General features: G+C 46.0%; 1 protein-coding gene across 1 annotated transcript in view; it reads right to left on the minus strand.

Annotated features, from left to right (window-relative positions):
- The window catches only part of LOC125554672, a 92,137-nt gene extending 75,335 nt beyond the window's left edge, over positions 1–16,802 (minus strand). Inside the window, exon 1 of the mRNA XM_048718155.1 lies at positions 16,527–16,802. Coding sequence (XP_048574112.1) covers positions 16,527–16,802 — 276 coding nt within the window. The remainder of the gene's footprint in view (positions 1–16,526) is intronic.
- Between the last annotated feature and the right edge of the window lie 660 nt (positions 16,803–17,462).

Raw genomic sequence — 17,462 nt, forward strand, 5'->3', positions numbered from 1 at the left:
TCACCGGAACCTACAACGCCACTCTACCTGAAGAAGAGCGCTGGATGATTCAAGTTCAAGTTCCAGGAAGGACGTTCATGCCATTCATTGAGCCCATAGAGTTTTCTTTTGATGCACTAACTTGGAGTCTAGGAAAGAGCATGGCAGCTCACATCGCCATGGGACGCATTGGAGAAGTTTACCGCAATGATCTCAAGGACACTATCTATCAGATTTGTGGGCGCCGAGATGAGCAATGGGAGATGATCAGCACCAGGAAGGATAGATCAGTTGTAGCTTTTATCCAGGAGTTAAATCAACACATTCGACGTCAGGAGAACCAGATGTGCGCTGACATAATAGATCTGAAGAAGGCAAGAACAAGAATCAAGGAACTGGAGGAAGAACTCAAGGCTACACGTGAAGATTATGAAGAGGAAATCGAAGTATTAGTTGAGAAGAATGACGATCTAATCAAGAAGATTGGAATATTTATGGGAGGCCCTAAACCAGTAGAAGAAGACAAAGAACCCAATGAGATTCGCCCAGAAGACTACATCATCATCGACGACACCGACTCAGATCCAGATGATAGCGATGATGACTATGTTGATGAAGCTGGAGCAGATATCATGGAGTCTGCAATCAAAGAATATTTCTAGTAGACCACCCCAATAGTAGTAGTAGGCTACCATGTAAATATAGTAGTCCGAGCACTTTTGCGATAGTTAAATCGATTGTATGCCCTTGTTTGATTGATTGAATGAAGTGAATTGTTTGCTTTTGCCTCATGTGCATATGGGTAGTGTTTTCTCTTTAGACCCCCTCTATTCTTAAATCTCATCTTTTCTAAACCCTCAGATGCCTTCGAGACGTGACCCCAGATTTACCTTTCCACCGGAGCTCACTCAGTTGATCCAGCAGCAGAACACATTGATGCAGTTGCTAGTCCAGAATCAGAATCAGGGGAACAACAACAACAACCCACCACCACCACCACCACCTGTTGATCACTTAGCCCGTTTTGTTAGGCTGAATCCGCTGGTGTTTTCCAGTAGCACCGAGCCGATAGTAGCAGATGATTGGCTCTGCAAGACAGCTAGAGAGTTGACCACGTCAGGATGCATAGATGCGGAAAAGGTGAAGTTTGCCGCACATCAGCTTGAAGGACCCGCATCATCATGTTGGGAGAATTTCACAACCACTTTCCCTGTCGACACTGTCACATGGGACTAGTTTCACCAGGCTTTTCGTACTGCCCATGTTTCAGCAGGAGCTATGGCCATGAAGAAGCGAGAGTTTCGCAACTTGCGCCAAGGAGGACGGACAGTTGGCCAGTATATGGAAGACTTTAGTAATCTAGCACGTTATGCCCCAGATGACGTTGCTACGGATGCAGCTAAGCAGGAGAAGTTTCTAGAATGACTGAATGATGAGTTGAGCATGCAGTTGATGGTAGCCACCTTCAACAACTACCAGGAGTTGGTAGATCATGCTCTTATGATTGAAGGGAAGCAGCAGCAGATTGAGAATCGCAAGAGGAAGTATGGACAAGGAAAGTACAACTCAGGAGCTCAGCAGAAGCCACGTTTTACCCCTAGACCGGGAGGACATTTTCAACATACCCATGGAGGAGGTAGCTCGCATAATCACAATGGGACCAAGAATGGTAATGGGAATGGAGGAAGCAACGGCCAGAACCGCACCAACCCATCGACCCCAGCCATGAGAGACCTGAGCCAAGTCACTTGCTTTAAGTGCCAGAAGACCGGACATTATGCCAATGAATGTCCTGAATCCCAGAATGGAAATGGCAATGGTAGCTCTAGGAAGAAGCCGAACCCTTTCAACAGGGGACAGGTGAACCATGTTAACATGGAGGAGGTTGAAGAGTAGCCGGATGCAGTAATCGGTAAGTTTTTGGTTAAGTCATTTACTGCACTCGTTCTTTTTGATACTGGTGCATTGCATTCATACATATCAAGGGGATTTGTGGATAAGTATAAACTACCAACCCAAGCCCTTAGATCACCCATGTTAGTAACCTCGCCTGGAGCAGAGCATATGGCTAGTCTATGGTGTGATCGGTTACCATTAAGGATTGGTAACTACGTATTTCCCTCAGACCTAATAGTATTTGAATCTCAAGGATTGGATGTGATATTAGGCATGGATTGGTTATCAAAGTACGAAGGAAATACTGAATGTGCCAGTAAGTCAATTTTGCTTACCACGCCAGAAGGGAGAAGGATCAAGTATGTATCCCGGCATGTGCCGAAAAGGACTCAAGTAAATTGTTTAACAGGAGTTGTGTGGGAGGAAGTACCAGTGGTGAAAGATTTCCCTGATGTATTTCCAGAAGAATTGCCAGGCATGCCACCGGATAGAGATATTGAGTTTTTGATTGAGCTTTTGCTAGGCACAGGGCCAATATCTAAGAGACCATATAGGATGCCAGCCAAGGATTTGGTGGAGATTAAGAAGCAGATTAAGGAGTTACTGGATAAAGGTTATATTCACCCAAGTTCTTCACCTTGGGGATCGCCAGTACTTCTAGTGGAGAAGAAGGATGGATCGTTAGGGATGGTTGTTGATTATCGAGGATTGAATGAAGTAACCATCAAGAACAAGTACCCACTACCGATGATCAATGATCTGTTTGATCGATTGCAAGGAGCTAAGGTATTTTCCAAGATCGATCTGCGATCAGGATACCACCAGTTGAATATTCGAGAACAGGATATACCCAAGACAGCTTTTACCACCAGGTATGGGCTGTACGAGTATACCGTTATGTCATTTGGTCTGACTAACGCCCCTGCATATTTTATGAACATGATGAACAAGGTGTTTATGGAGTTTCTGGATAAGTTCGTTGTAGTGTTCATCGATGATATCCTGGTATACTCGAAGAACGAAGAGGAGCATAAGGAGCATTTGCGTTTGGTACTTGGAAAGCTCAGAGAACATCAGTTATATGCCAAGTTTAGAAAATGTGAGTTTTGGTTGAAGGAAGTTGGATTTCTCGGACATGATATATCTGGAGAAGGTATAGCAGTAGATCCCACCAAGGTTGACACTGTGACAAATTGGGAAGGGCCAACAACAGCTGGAGAGATCCGGAGTTTTCTTGGACTCGCAGGATACTACCGGAGATTTATTGAAAATTTCTCAAAGATTGCGAAGCCTATCACGGAGTTGTTGAAAAAGGATACCAAGTTCATATGGACTGAGGAATGTGAGGCTAGTTTCCAGGAGTTAAAGAAACGTTTGGTTACATCACCTGTGTTGATTTTGCCAGATCAGACCAAGGATTATGAGGTGTATTGCGACGCTTCATGTCGAGGACTTGGAGCAGTGCTTATGCAGGAAGGAAGAGTTGTTTCATATGCCTCACGACAGCTTAAGCCTCATGAGTTAAATTATGCTACGCATGATTTGGAGTTAGCAGCCGTAGTGCATGCATTGAAAACCTGGAGGCACTTTCTCATTGCATACCATTGTGAGGTGTACACGGATCACAAGAGTTTGAAGTATATTTTCACGCGGAAGGAGTTGAATCTCAGGCAAAGGAGATGGTTGGAGCTCATCAAGGATTATGATATGAGATTGCATTATCACCCCGGAAAGGCTAACATAGTAGCTGACGCGTTGAGTCGCAAAAGCCATGTCAACACACTAATGACGGGAGATTTACCAAGGGAGTTAGCAGAAAACCTTCGTGAGCTATGTTTGGAAACAGTACCGAGAGGCTATGTAGCAGCATTGGAGATTCAGTCTACTTTGATGGATAAGATCAGAGATGCCCAGAAGACTGACAAGGAGATTGCCTCTATAAAGGAGAAAATGAGGAAAGGAAAAGCTAAGGGATTTCGTGAGGATGAGCACGATACCTTATGGTTTGAAGACCGTTTTTATCTGCCTAATGATTTGGAGATCAGGAAGTTAATTCTGCAAGAGGCCCATGATTCACCCTACTCGATTCACCCAGGAAATACCAAGATGTATCTGGATTTGAAGGATATTTTTTGGTGGAGCGGAATGAAGAAGGATATTGCGGAGTATGTAGCAGTTTGTGATGTATGTCAGAGAGTAAAGGCAGAGCATCAGAAGCCAGCAGGATTGCTACAGCCATTGCCGATACCTGAATGGAAGTGGGATAAGTTAGGCATGGATTTTATTACGGGTTTACCCAGAACTCGTTCAGGCTATGATTCGATTTGGGTTGTAGTCGATTGTTTGACAAAGGTAGCTCATTTCATTCCAGTGAAGACTACCTATACCAGTGCAAAGTTGGCAAAGATATACATGACCAGAATCGTATGTCTCCATGGAGTTCCAAGGAGCATTGTGTCAGATAGAGGAACCCAGTTTAAATCATAGTTCTGGAATCAATTGCACGAAACTTTGGGTACCATACTGGAGTTTAGTACAGCTTTCCATACGCAGACAGATGGACAGACCGAGAGAGTCAACCAGATTTTGGAGGATATGCTGAGAGTTTGTGCGCTAGATTATGGATCTAGTTGGGACGAGAATTTGCCATATGCAGAGTTCTCTTACAACAACAGTTATCAATCCAGTTTGAAGATGGCCCCTTTCGAAGCCTTGTACGGAAGGAGGTGCAGAACCCCATTGTCTTGGGATGAAGTTGGAGACCGCCAGTTGTTTGGACCGGATCTGATTAAGGAGTCTGAACAGAAAGTGAAATTGATTCGCGATAGGCTTAAGGTAGCCCAGTCTAGGCAGAAGAGCTACGCAGATTCAATACACAAGGAGACAGTTTACGAAGTCGGAGACCGAGTTTTTCTTCGGGTATCACCACTTCGATGAGTTAAGCGCTTTGGAGTTAAGGGAAAATTAGCGCCACATTTTGTAGGCCCATACAAAGTTCTGGAGCGTATGGGACAAGTTGCTTACAAGTTGGAGTTGCCCGAAGGATTGTCAGGAGTTCACGACGTGTTCCACGTTTCCAAGTTGAAGAAGTGCCACACAGAGATGGCTGATATACCACTGAGAGATACAGTGCCGCTGGAAGCGATTCAGTTGGATAGTGATTTGACCTATGAGGAGAAACCAGTTAAGATTCTAGAGTATGCCAGTCGAGTCACCCGCAACAAGGTTATCAAGGTTTGCAAAGTTCAATGGAGCCACCACACGGAGGATGAAGCCACCTAGGAGCGAGAGGATGAATTGCTGAAGGGCCATCCTCACCTATTTTCTAGCCAACCCGAATCTCGAGGGCAAGATTCATCTTAAGGCGGGTAGGTTTGTAACATCCCAAATTTTCAATTTGGAATGTTATACACTAAATCATCATTGCATATCATATTTTATTGCATTTTGGTTGATCCTAGAAAATTCTACGCAACTCAAGGACCCTCAGAGAGAGTTGGGGATTTCATTATTTTCATATTTGAGTTTTCTCAAATTTTGAAAATAGGATCATTTGATTTTATTTATTTTATCTTCAATTATTTCTATTATCAAAATATGAGAGAGGGAATAAAATGACTTTCCCAAAATAAAGAAATATTGAGGATTTAATAAAAAAATCAAATAAGATTTTATTTTGGTTTTATTTGCTATTTTATTTGAATTTAGGAAAAATGTGCGTTTTTCAAAATTGCATTTAGGCCCTAAATAAATGTTCATCCTGTGCGGCTTGATTTTAGAAGCCGGGGAAACTTTATTTCGGGATTTTTGGAGTCCGTTTAGTATTCCTTTTGTTTTTTTTCTGAGCATAACTATTTAAAAAAAAGAAAAACGCGCAACCGACTTACCGGGCCGTGTCCGACCTGGACTCCCGGCCCGACCGGCTTTAAATAGCCGGGAGGCCCAGCCGCCACCCCCACTGAAACCCTAGCCCGCCGCCGCCGCCCGCGCCGCCACCCGCCGCCCGCACCGCCACCCGCCGCTGCTGACGCCGCCGCCGCCGGATCCGCCGTCGGAGGTAGATCTTGCCGTCGGTTTATTTTAGAAAACCGATCGGTTTTCCGTCGGTTCGTTCGGTTTTATAGTTTCGTTTTTTAAATAGATCGGTTTTTCCGGTTTATTTATTAAGCGAGACTTCGCCTGTTCGTTCGTTTTAACGAACGCGTTCTTCATTTAGATCCAGATAACGAATGTTTGTTCATTAATCTGTTCGTGGTTTTCTTTTTCTCGGATTAAATCCGCGATTTTTCAGATCGCGATCCGTGATCCGAAGTTCGTTTTAGTATAACTTTTCGCTCGTTTATCGGAATCAGGCGATTCAAGTGCCTGGAGATTCGTCTCGAAACCCTCTTTCTGTTTAACCAACTCAAACAAGTTTTTGCCACTGTAAAAATTTCCCTAGATCCAGAATAGTAAACGAAGCCTGTTTCTTTTGCCGTTTGTCTTTCGTTGCTTCGTTCGATTTGATTCTTTTTGCCAATCGGAGTTCTTAAGTTGAACTTTCTGGTTAGATCTCTTATTTGAGTTTTACCTGTGTATTAGTTGAGTACTTATTGTATGCTTGTTTGTTTGCGATAGAGTACCCGGAGTGCGCCGCTTGCTACTTGAATCGCTAGGTTTTGCGGATCATTAGCAAGGCAAGTAACAGTTTGATCATACTTCATGTTACCCAGTTTTATTGCATTAGATCAATCCTCACACATTGCATGATTAGGATCTAATTAAATTGTGGGTTTGGGAAGTAGTTGAGGTAGTACCTATTACCTGTTTATTATCAAACCTTTGGGAGTTACTTCTACGTTTGCTTATTATGTTATGCTATGCTAGTAGACGTGGATTGGGTGAGTGTATCCATGACAGATGTGAGATGTTAAATTAATGGTTTATCTAAGGTGGCAACTTAAATACACATCTGGGTGGATTGAGGCACCTGGGTATTCCAGCGATTGCCTGTTTTCTTTATGGACCGCCACCCAGGCTCAAAGGGATCATGAGATATTCATACTAGAAACTTCTGTGTGCAGCCACAAGCTACTATGGGCTCTAGCATAGTTGACTAAGTCGTGCGAACTCTTACAGTGGTAGACTAGCAGATGTAGGGGATGTAGGTTGGTACGGTCTACCCGTTCGTAAGGTGCTAGCACTTCTGAAAGACTATGTCTCAGTCATCCGTTTCTCAAACACCATGTAGTGCGAGAAATCCAACGGAGGAGATCGAGTCTTGTGGGGAAAAGTGCGCGAACCTCTGCAGAGTGTATAAACTAATCATGGTTAGCCTTGTCCCCGGTTATGGACATCTTGAGTATCTAGTACCTGGATTATCATGTGCATCTCATCATGTTACTCTAAAATTAATTTTTCGTGTTTGTTTAATGATGATGCTTAATTGGGATTGAGAATGCTGTCAACCATTCTCAATGTTTAACAACTACCATGACAGTTAAAAAAATTTATTCCTTTGCAGTAGGGAAAAATTTGCTTTACGCAAAACTGTAACCATAGAGCTTTCCACAAGCCAACTATGCATATAGTATAGCCTATTTCATTTCGTTATTCTCAATGTGTTACATTGCCAGCATATTCCATGTGCTGACCCGTTTCTGGCTGCAACGTTAATGTTGCAGACTTTTCAGATGACGATTAAGGGGCCTTTAGGTCGTGGTTCTATACTCAGTGATGCCGTTGGAGTTGATGGACTCACTTATCTTCCAAGCCTTCCGCTGTTATCGTTATTGGATGGCCTTAAGCCATATTTATTCTAATAAGTTCTCTTTTGAGACACTCGATGTAATAAGTGTGTGATTGCTACTCCGTTATAAATCCTTCAAGTACTGTGTGGTGTCAGCATTACTGATCCAGGGATGACACCTGAGCATAGAGATTGGACCGTTTGAGGTCTGGTCGCTACAATAAAGCACCATGTTCAAGTAGAAGGTACAGCGGGTTGCGGGAGAGTGGACTGCTGTAGATAGAGGTGGGAAGGTGATGGAGATTTTGGTGAAGATGGCGGAGGTGTTGGTGAAGATCGCGGTGATGATGATGATGGCCACGACGGCGTTCCGGCGCCACCGGAGGAGAGGGGGAGAGGGGCCCCTTCTTCCTCTTCTTCCTTGACCTCCTCCCTAGATGGGAGAAGGGTTTCCCCTCTGGTCCTTGGCCTCCATGGCATGGGAGGGGCGAGAGCCCCTCTGAGATTGGATCTATCTCTCTGTTTCTCTCTGGTTCTGCGCTCTGTTCTGGCTCTGTTTCACCGTTTTGTGTATATATGGAGATCCGTAACTCCGATTGGCCTGAAACCTTCGCCGTGATTTTTTTTGAGAATATTAGCTTTCTTGTGGCAAAAGAAGAGTGTCAACTGCCTTACGGTGGGCTCACGAGGGTAGGGGGCGCACCCTAAGGGGGAGGGGCGCCCCCTGCCTCGTGACCACCTCGGGCACTGGTTCACGTTGATTTTCCTTCTGAATTTTCCATGTTTTCCAAAAATAAGCTCCATCCGTTTTTATCCCGTTTGGACTCCGTTTGATATGGATATTCTGCGAAACCAAAAACATGCAACAGACAGGAACTGGCACTGGGCACTGGATCAATATGTTAGTCCCAAAAATAGTGTAAAAAGTTGCCAAAAAGTATATGAAAGTTCAATAATATTGGCATGGAACAATAAAAAATTATAGATACGACGGAGACGTATCACGGCCGACAACTGGGACCAAGCAGCTCGAGCAGTATTTGTGTTTTTGAGGCGTGAGCACTGTAGATTTTTTCTTGGCGATGTTTTCATTGTTGTTCCGAGGAGAGCAGGATATTAACTGGGCGGGCTGTGGCCCGTCTAGCCCAGGACAGATATCCAGCCCAGATATTAATTTTTTTCAAGATGAAAATTGCTAGCCCAGCTATTCGTTTTTTTGAGGAATACCCAGGCAAGGTCAACTTGTTATTCTCCGCCTTGCTGGGCTGCAAATCTTTCCTAGGAGGGATGCATTATGCTTAGCAGGAAAATGGGCTTTAAAAAACAATAAATGGGATGTAATTATAAAAACTGCGCAGTAACTATTAGAAAATGCACCAAACAAGAAATTAGTTTATAAAATATTATTTATGGATTTTGAAAATCTTAATTTTTAATTGTTGTGAACGCAATGTTTCGTTGGATTTTTACATAATACAAATTTATATTTAATCTGACTAGAAATTTCGGGATAAAAATATTTCGGATCCCATCAAAATGTGGGAAATTTTATTGAATTCTGTCTTGAATGGTTGGTTTTTTTGAATAAATCTCGAACGGTTGGTTGAAATTATTGATCATTGTCCTAGCTAGAAAATGGGCTGTACTTTTAACAAACTGTAAATGGGCTGTAGTAAATTCCGTTAGAATTCAAAAATGGGTTGTACATTCTTACAAATCGCAAATGGGCTATAAGTTCTCTGCCACACACTTGTGGGCCTACTAAGTTGACGCGTCCCCTAAAAAAAAGAAGTTGACGCGTATGCAAGGCTTTGTCAACTTATTATTGTCAACACACGGTTCTACCAGCAGTGGCCGTTGGATGTCTATCCAACGGATGTCGTGCTTCTTCTTCAATCTTGGATATTCTAGCTTCGGCCGCCCAAATCCCCCTGACATCTGGGCGCACCATTTCGGAGGCTGACCTATGGGCCTACTAAGTTCACGCGTACAAGGGCTTTGTCAACTTAGTCAATATAAACGATTCTAGATGCAGTGACAGTACGATGTCCATCCAACGGCCGTAGTGCTTCTTCAACCTCTGGTCTTCTTACTCCAGCCGCCCAAAGCAGCGCCGGTCGTGCCGCCCGCTCTGCCTCCCGTGGTCGGCTGTGCTGCCACGGAGGCCTCACCGCCCCCTACTACTCCCACCACTGGCCAGGCCATCCCTCCACTCACCCACACCCCCTGTTATTCTGCGGCGACGGCAGCCTCACACCGTAGCTGAACCAGTGAACCCTCATACTCCTCTCCACGTGGGCTTCCACTGCCGCGTCTTCCCCGGCTCCGCGTCATCCCCTTCCTAGGCCTTTCCGTCGTCCACCTCCTGGTGCTCTCGACGAGGCATGGTCAACATGGTCAAGGAACGACTTCCATCGGAAGAGTACTGTACGTGAAGAGGCTGGCAGCTTGGTCCACGGCGGCCGCAAGGAAGTGCATCCTTATTATGCGCAAAATAATTATTCCTCCACCTGACAGCAGGGACCCACCGAACGGGCCACCGTATTTCTTGAAAAAAATAATGTTTCCCCCCTGACTGCTGGGACCCACCAGCTACATCTTCGCACGCAAGGAAGTGCCTCCTTATTACGCACAAAAAATGAATACTCCCCCTGCTAGATGGGACCCAGTATAGTGGGAGGCTGACTTGTGGGCCTACTAGGTTGACGGGGACGGAGGGCTTTGTCAACTTAGTCAATATGCATGATTCTAGCTCTAGTGACCATACGATGTCCATCCAACGGCCGTAGTGCTTCTTCAACCTCTGGTCTTCTTGCTCCAGCTGCCCAAACCAGCACCGGTCATGCCTTGTGCTCCTGCCTCCCGTGGCCGGCTGCGATGCCGCGGAGGCCTCACCGCCCCTACTACTCCCACCGCTGGCCAGGCCATCCCTCTACTCACCCACACCCCGTGTTATTCTGCGGCGACGGCAGCCTCACACCGCAGCGAACCAGTGAACCCTCATACTCCTCTATGCATGGGCGTCCACTGTCGCATCTTCCCCGGCTCCACGTCGTCCCATTCCTAGGCCTCGCCGTCGTACACCGCCCTGGTGCTCTCGGCGCGGCATGGTCAACGTGGTCAAGAAACGGCTTCCATCGGACGTGGACTGTACGTGGAGAGGCTGATAGCTGGGTCCATGGCCGCACCAAGGAAGTGCCTCCTTATTACGCGAAAAATAATTATTCCAGTACCTGACAGCGGGGACCCACCGGACGGGCCACCGTATTTCGTGAAAAAAACGTATCCCCCCTAACTATTGGGAGCCACCAGCTACATCTTCGCACGCAAGGAAGTGCGTCCGGGCAAAAAAAACGATTCGCCCCCTGACTGCGGGGACCCACCAACTATATCTTCGCACGCAAGGAAGTGCCTGACAGTCGGGACCCACCTAGTCGAAGCGTACGTAGCGTTGTCATTCTGGTTGCGAACGTGTACGTACAAACAAGTCCATGTAGAGGCGCGCACGTGTCATAGTAGAGGCGCGCACGTAACATGTACTCGTAAGTACAACGGCCAATGTGCAAGAAAGAAAATACGGCCACGTACGTACATATGGGTAGGGTCTCGAACGCCTACTCACGCATACGTACGGCCAGGGCTCGTGTACATGGCTGGGCCAGAACGAAGAAATAGCGTCATCGTCATGTTCATGGGGAGCCAACCGGCTGGGTCGGAACGGAATGCGTCATCGTGTTCATCAGGAGGGCTTGGATGGAACAACCGATGGAAACGAGGCCTGGCGTACCGCACAATGGAGGAAACGGCCTTGTGTTCGACCGGCCATGTTCGAAATGGGGTCCTATTCATCGGGAGGGGTCTGGTGTACCGCAAAACGAAGGAAACGGACCTCCTACGGTCGAAACGGGGGTCCTATTCATCGGGAGGAGTGTGGCGTACCGCAAACAGAGGAAACGGACTTGTGTTTGAGCGCTACGGTCGAAATGGGGGTCCTGTTCATCAGGAGGGGTGTGGCGTACCGCAAAATGGGACTCCACGGGATACTGTTCATCTCCACCGTCGACCCCCACCAGCCTCCACGGACTACTATTCATCCACCGTCGACGTCCTCCAGCCTCCACCTGTGACTGTTAATCCATGGGCTCCTGTTCATCCAACCTCCACCGCGCGCTAATCCACCGGCTACTGTTCAACCAGCCCTCTCCACACGGTCTCCTATACAACCACCCCTCCACGGGCTACTGTTCATCCAGCCCTCCACCATTTACTATTCATCCAACCCTCCATGGGGTGGTCCTGTTCATCCAGCCCTCCAGGAGGGTCCTATTCATCTAGCCCCAAGCGGCTCGATCGATCGGGGTCCTGTTCATCCAGAGGCAACACCACGGGGTCCTGTTCATCCACGCCCACCGGGAACTGTTCATCCAAACTCCCCAGCAATGCTCACTATCCAACCAGAGGCAACATCGATCGGCATCAGTTAGTAGCAGTAGCGAAGGAATCGATCGACCGGGTTCAGTTAACAGCCATCGATCGATCACTCGGGTTCAGTAACGTGTAGCCTGCAGTGCAATCGTTCGGGTTCAATAGGCGAACGCCTCGCTCGGGTTCAGTTAGAACCCAACGCCTCGCACCCACGCGCGTGCGTGTACGAGAGAAACGCGCATCGCTCGGCCCCGACCACCCACCGTAACCAGGAACACCCCAATATTTTCCTCGCCCTTGCTTCTACCATGGTTTTTTCCGTCATGGACGACCCAAAGAATGTCATGCAGCTGCGTGTCCGGACCGCCCAGGACGAAAAGCCCATTTTCTGCCATGATTTTTTTTCATAGAAGTAGAAGCCCACCACATCTATGATGATACCGGGTTTTGTCACAATTATCGTCATGGAAATGTCATATGTATGACAAAAAGAATTCATTCGGCCCAAAATGTCACGGATGTGTCTTTTTTTGTAGTGTTCCCTTGCATCCGCCATGGCCAGCGTGAGTTCTGGGTCGAGAGATTTCCACCAGGGAGAGGCGAGCCTAGAAGCGGGAGGACGAGAGATGTCCTGCCTCGCCATGAAAGCAGCTCACATGTCCCGCCGCACGGCCATAGCAGCAAAGAGGTCCCGCCGCGCCACCGAAGTAGGAGGGAGGACGCGCCGCACCGTCGATGCAGCAGACTGGTCCGGCTGCGCTGCGGAAGCAGAAGAGATGTCCTGCCGTGCTGCGAATGCAGCAGAGATGTCCTCCTGCACTGCGGCGGCCTGGGAAAATGCCTTGCGGGCAGGCATGGACTCTTACAGGCGCATGCATCCCCTCGTCCTTAGGCAGATGGATCAGATCTCCAGGTGGGCGAGGTTGCATGATGACTTGAAAGCCTCGTTTAAACAGTCTACCGACCTCATTCATGATGCTACTGAAAATTATTATGAGGGAGGAATATATGCTTGTTGGAATTGCAATAATATCAAGTTTCCTCTCTATGAGCTTAAAGTTTTGAAGTTATGCTTGTTTTGCCTTCCTATGCTAGTTGATTATTGTTTCCATAAATTGTTTGATCACAAAATCCCTATGCATAGGAAGTGGGTTAAACTTAAATGTGCTAGTCATATTCTTCTTGATGCTCTCTTTATGTTTCAGTTCTTATCCTTTATGTGAGCATCATTGAAATCATCATGCCTAGCTAGGGGCACTAAACGATAGCGCTTGTTGGGAGGCAACCCAATTTTATTTTTGTTACTTGCTTTTTGCTCCTGTTTAGTAATAAATAATTTATCTAGCCTGTGTTTTGGTTGTGTTTTTGTGTTTAATTAGTGTTTGTGCCAAGTAGAACCGTTGGGAAGACTTGGGGAAAGTCTTTTTGATCTTGCTGTAAAAAACAGAAACTTTAGCGCTCACGAGATTTGCTGCCATTTCTTATTGGAGAGTGCTATTTAGTTAATTCTTTTTGAAGATGATTAATAGATAAATTCCTCACGCCCAGCAATTTATTTTAGAATTTTTGGGGTTCCATAATTTTGCGTTAGCTACATATTACTACAGACTGTTATGTTTTTGACAAATTCTGTTTTTCGTGTGTTCTTTGCTTATTTTGAAGAATCTATGGCTAGTAAGATAGTTTATAAACCATAGAGAAGTTGGAATACAGTAGGTTTAACACCAATATAAATAAAGAATGAGTTCATTACAGTACCTTCAAGTGGTGTTTTGTTTTCTTTTGCTAACGGAGCTCACGAGTTTTCTGTTAAGTTTTGTGTTGTGAAGTTTTCAAGTTTTGGGTAAAGATTCGATGGACTATGGAATAAGGAGTGGCAAGAGCCTAAGCTTGGGGATGACCAAGGCACTCCAAGGTAATATTCAAGGACAACCAAGAGCCTAAGCTTGGGGATGCCCCAGAAGGCATCCCCTCTTTCGCCTTCGTTCATTGGTAACTTTACTTGGAGCTATATTTTTATTTACAACATGATATGTGTTTTGCTTGGAGCGTCAATTTATTTTGTTAGGATTTGCTTGATGTTTGAATAGAATAACAATATCTTAAATTCTTTAATGTTAGAGAGTCTTCATATAGTTGCATAATTATTCGACTACTCATTGATCTTCACTTATATCTTTCGGAGTACTTTGTTGTTGTTCTAGTGCTTCACTTACACCTTTTTAGAGCATGGTGGTGGTTTTATTTTGTAGAAATAGATGAACTCTCATGTTTCACTTATATCATTTTGAGAGTCATTTAGAACAGCATGGTAATTTGCTTTGGTTATGAAATTAGTCCTAATATGATGGGCATCCAAGAGGGATATAATAAAAACTTTCATATAAAGTGCATTGAATAATATGAGAAGTTTGATACTTGATGATTGTTTTGAGATATGGAGATGGTGATATTAGAGTCGTGCTAGTTGAGTAGTTGTGAATTTGAGAAATGCTTGTGTTGAAGTTTGTGATTCCCGTAGCATGCACGTATGGTGAACCGTTATGTTAAGAAGTCGGAGCATGATGTATTTATTGATTGTCCTCCTTATGAGTGGCGCTCGGGGACGAGGGATGGTCTTTTCCTACCAATCTATCCCCTAGGAGCATGAGCATAAAACTTTGTTTCGATAACTAATATATTTTTGCAATAAGTATGTGAGTTCTTTATGAGTAATGTTGAGTCCATGGATTATACGCACTCTCACCCTTCGACCATTGCTAGCCTCTCTAGTACCACACAACTTTCGCCGGTACCATAAAGCCACCATATACCTTCCTCAAAACAGCCACCATACCTACCTATTATGGCATTTCCATAGCCATTCCGAGATATATTGCCATGCAACTTTCCACCATTCCGTTTACTATGACACGCTCCATCATTGTCATATTGCTTTGCATGATCATGTAGTTGATATCATATTTGTGGCAAAGCCACCGTTCATAATTCTTTCATACATGTCACTCATGAGTCATTGCACATCCCGGTACACCACCGGAGGCATTCATATAGAGTCATACTTTGTTCTAGTATCGAGTTGTAATCTTTGAGTTGTAAATAAATAGAAGTGTGATGATCATCATCAATAGAGCATTGTCCCAAAAAAAAGAGAGAAAGGTTAAATAAAAAAAGTAAGGCCAAATAAAAAAGGGGAAAATGCTACTATCCTTTTACCACACTTGTGCTTCAAAGTAGCACCATGATCTTCATGATAGAGTGTCTCTTGTCTTGTCACTTTCATATACTAGTGGGAAATTTTCATTATAGAAGTTGGCTTGTATATTCCAACGATGGGCCTCCTCAAGTTCCCTAGGTCTTCGTGAGCAAGCAAGTTGGATGCACACCCATTTAGTTACTTTTGTTGAGCTTTCATACATTTATAGCTCTAGTGCATCCGTTGCATGGCAATCCCTACTCACTCACATTGATATCTATTGATGGGCATCTCCATAGCCCGTTGATACGCCTAGTTGATGTGAGACTATCTTCTCCCTTTCTGTCTTCTCCACAACCACCCTTCTATTCCACCTATAGTGCTATGTCCATGGCTCATGCTCATGCATTGCGTGAAGATTGAAAAAGTTTGAGAACACCAAAAGTATGAAACAATTGCTTGGCTTGTCATCGGGGTTGTGCATGATTTGAATACTTTGTGTGGTGAGGATGGAGCATAGCCAAACTATATGATTTTGTAGGGATAACTTTCTTTGGCCATGTTATTTTGAAGAGACATAATTGCTTAGTTAGTATGCTCGAAGTATTATTATTTCTATGTCAATATTAAACTTTTCTCTTGAATCTTTCGGATCTTAATATTCATACCACAATTAAGAAAATTACATTGAAATTATGCTAAGTAGCATTCAACATCAAAAATTCTGTTTTTATCATTTACCTACTCGAGGACGAGCAGGAATTAATCTTGGGGATGCTTGATACGTCTCCAACACATCTATAATTTTTTTATTGTTCCATGCTATATTATATCCTGTTTTGGATGTTTATGGGCTTTATTATGCACTTTTATATTATTTTTGGGACTAACCTATTAACCCAGAGCCCAGTGCCAGTTTCTATTTTTTCCTTGTTTTAGAGTATCGCAGAAAAGGAAAATCAAACGGAGTCTAATTGACCTGAAACTTCACGGAACTTATTTTTGGACCAGAAGAAGCCCACGGAGTATCGGGGATGGACCAGGAGAGTCCCGAGCTGCCCACGAGGGTGGGGGGGCGCCCACCCCCTGGGCGCGCCCCCTTGCCTCGTGGACAGCCCGAAGATCCACCGGCGTACTTCTTCCTCCTATATATACCCATATACCCTAAAAACTTCGAGGAGCACAATAGATCGGGAGTTCCGCCGCCAGAAGCCTCAGTAGCCACCAAATTTGCTACTGTCCTACAAACCTCTGGACTTGGAGGCCCAACAACGTCTACAAGAAGAAGGTTGTGTAGTAGACATCAGCGGCGAGCGCCTTCTCATAAGCGGCAAGGTCCTCCTCCTGGGAGTTCAGCTCGGCCTGGTGCTGGTGCCGAGTGGCCTCATCCTTGGCGGCATGTTCCATCGTTGCTTCCTGGGCTCTCTCGACATCAACCTGCTTCAGGATGAGCTCCTGTTTGCACTCAGCCAGCAAATCCTGGGCAGCCTTCAGTTCTTCATGGGCCCTGTGGAACCAGGCTTGCGTCTCGGCGACGCGCTCCTCGAGATCCATCTCCACCTTGTCCACCGTCGCCATCCTGGACTTTACCATGTCCAGGCGGGCACGATGGAGCGCCTAAAGCTTTTGGAAGTTGACGCTCATGGTCCGAAGGAGCTGCTCCTCTTGGGAAACGCCGCCACCGGCGCTCGGTTCATCAACAACCTCAAGCCCGGCGGCAGCAAGCGCCTAGTCGTCGAACACCTCCCCCTCGGTTGGTGCCCTGGTGCTCACCGTTCCTGGGAGGTGGACAAACAGGTCATCTGCCACCCTCAAGTACTTTCCTGAGCTAGAGGCGACAGAGGAGGAAGGTTGGTCGTCAACCACCCCCTCCTCGGCGGAGGCCTTGCCGGCCCCTCCGGCAGCGGCCTTGCCGGCCTCCCCGGCAGGCCCCTTGGCGGCATCCTGAGCGGCGGTCTTGGTGGCCTCCTCGACGGCGATCTTGTCGGCCTCAGCCTCGGCGTCCCTGGCAACCTCCTTGATGACGGTGTCAATGTCCTCCCGGTCCGCTGAGGAAGGGTCTGGATACCAAGAAGGGGAATGAGGCGGAGCCAAGGTCAAGGTTCAAAAAGAAGAAGAAAGAACAGGGACGGGAAACAAACGACTTACCCACACTGTGCTGGGCAGAAGTGGCGCCCTCCCCGCCAGCATTCATTGCCGGGGCAGAACCCCCGGTACCCAAGTTCGCCTCCTCCTCCA

Source organism: Triticum urartu, chromosome 4, assembly GCF_003073215.2.
Source record: "Triticum urartu cultivar G1812 chromosome 4, Tu2.1, whole genome shotgun sequence".
Lineage (NCBI taxonomy): Eukaryota > Viridiplantae > Streptophyta > Magnoliopsida > Poales > Poaceae > Triticum > Triticum urartu.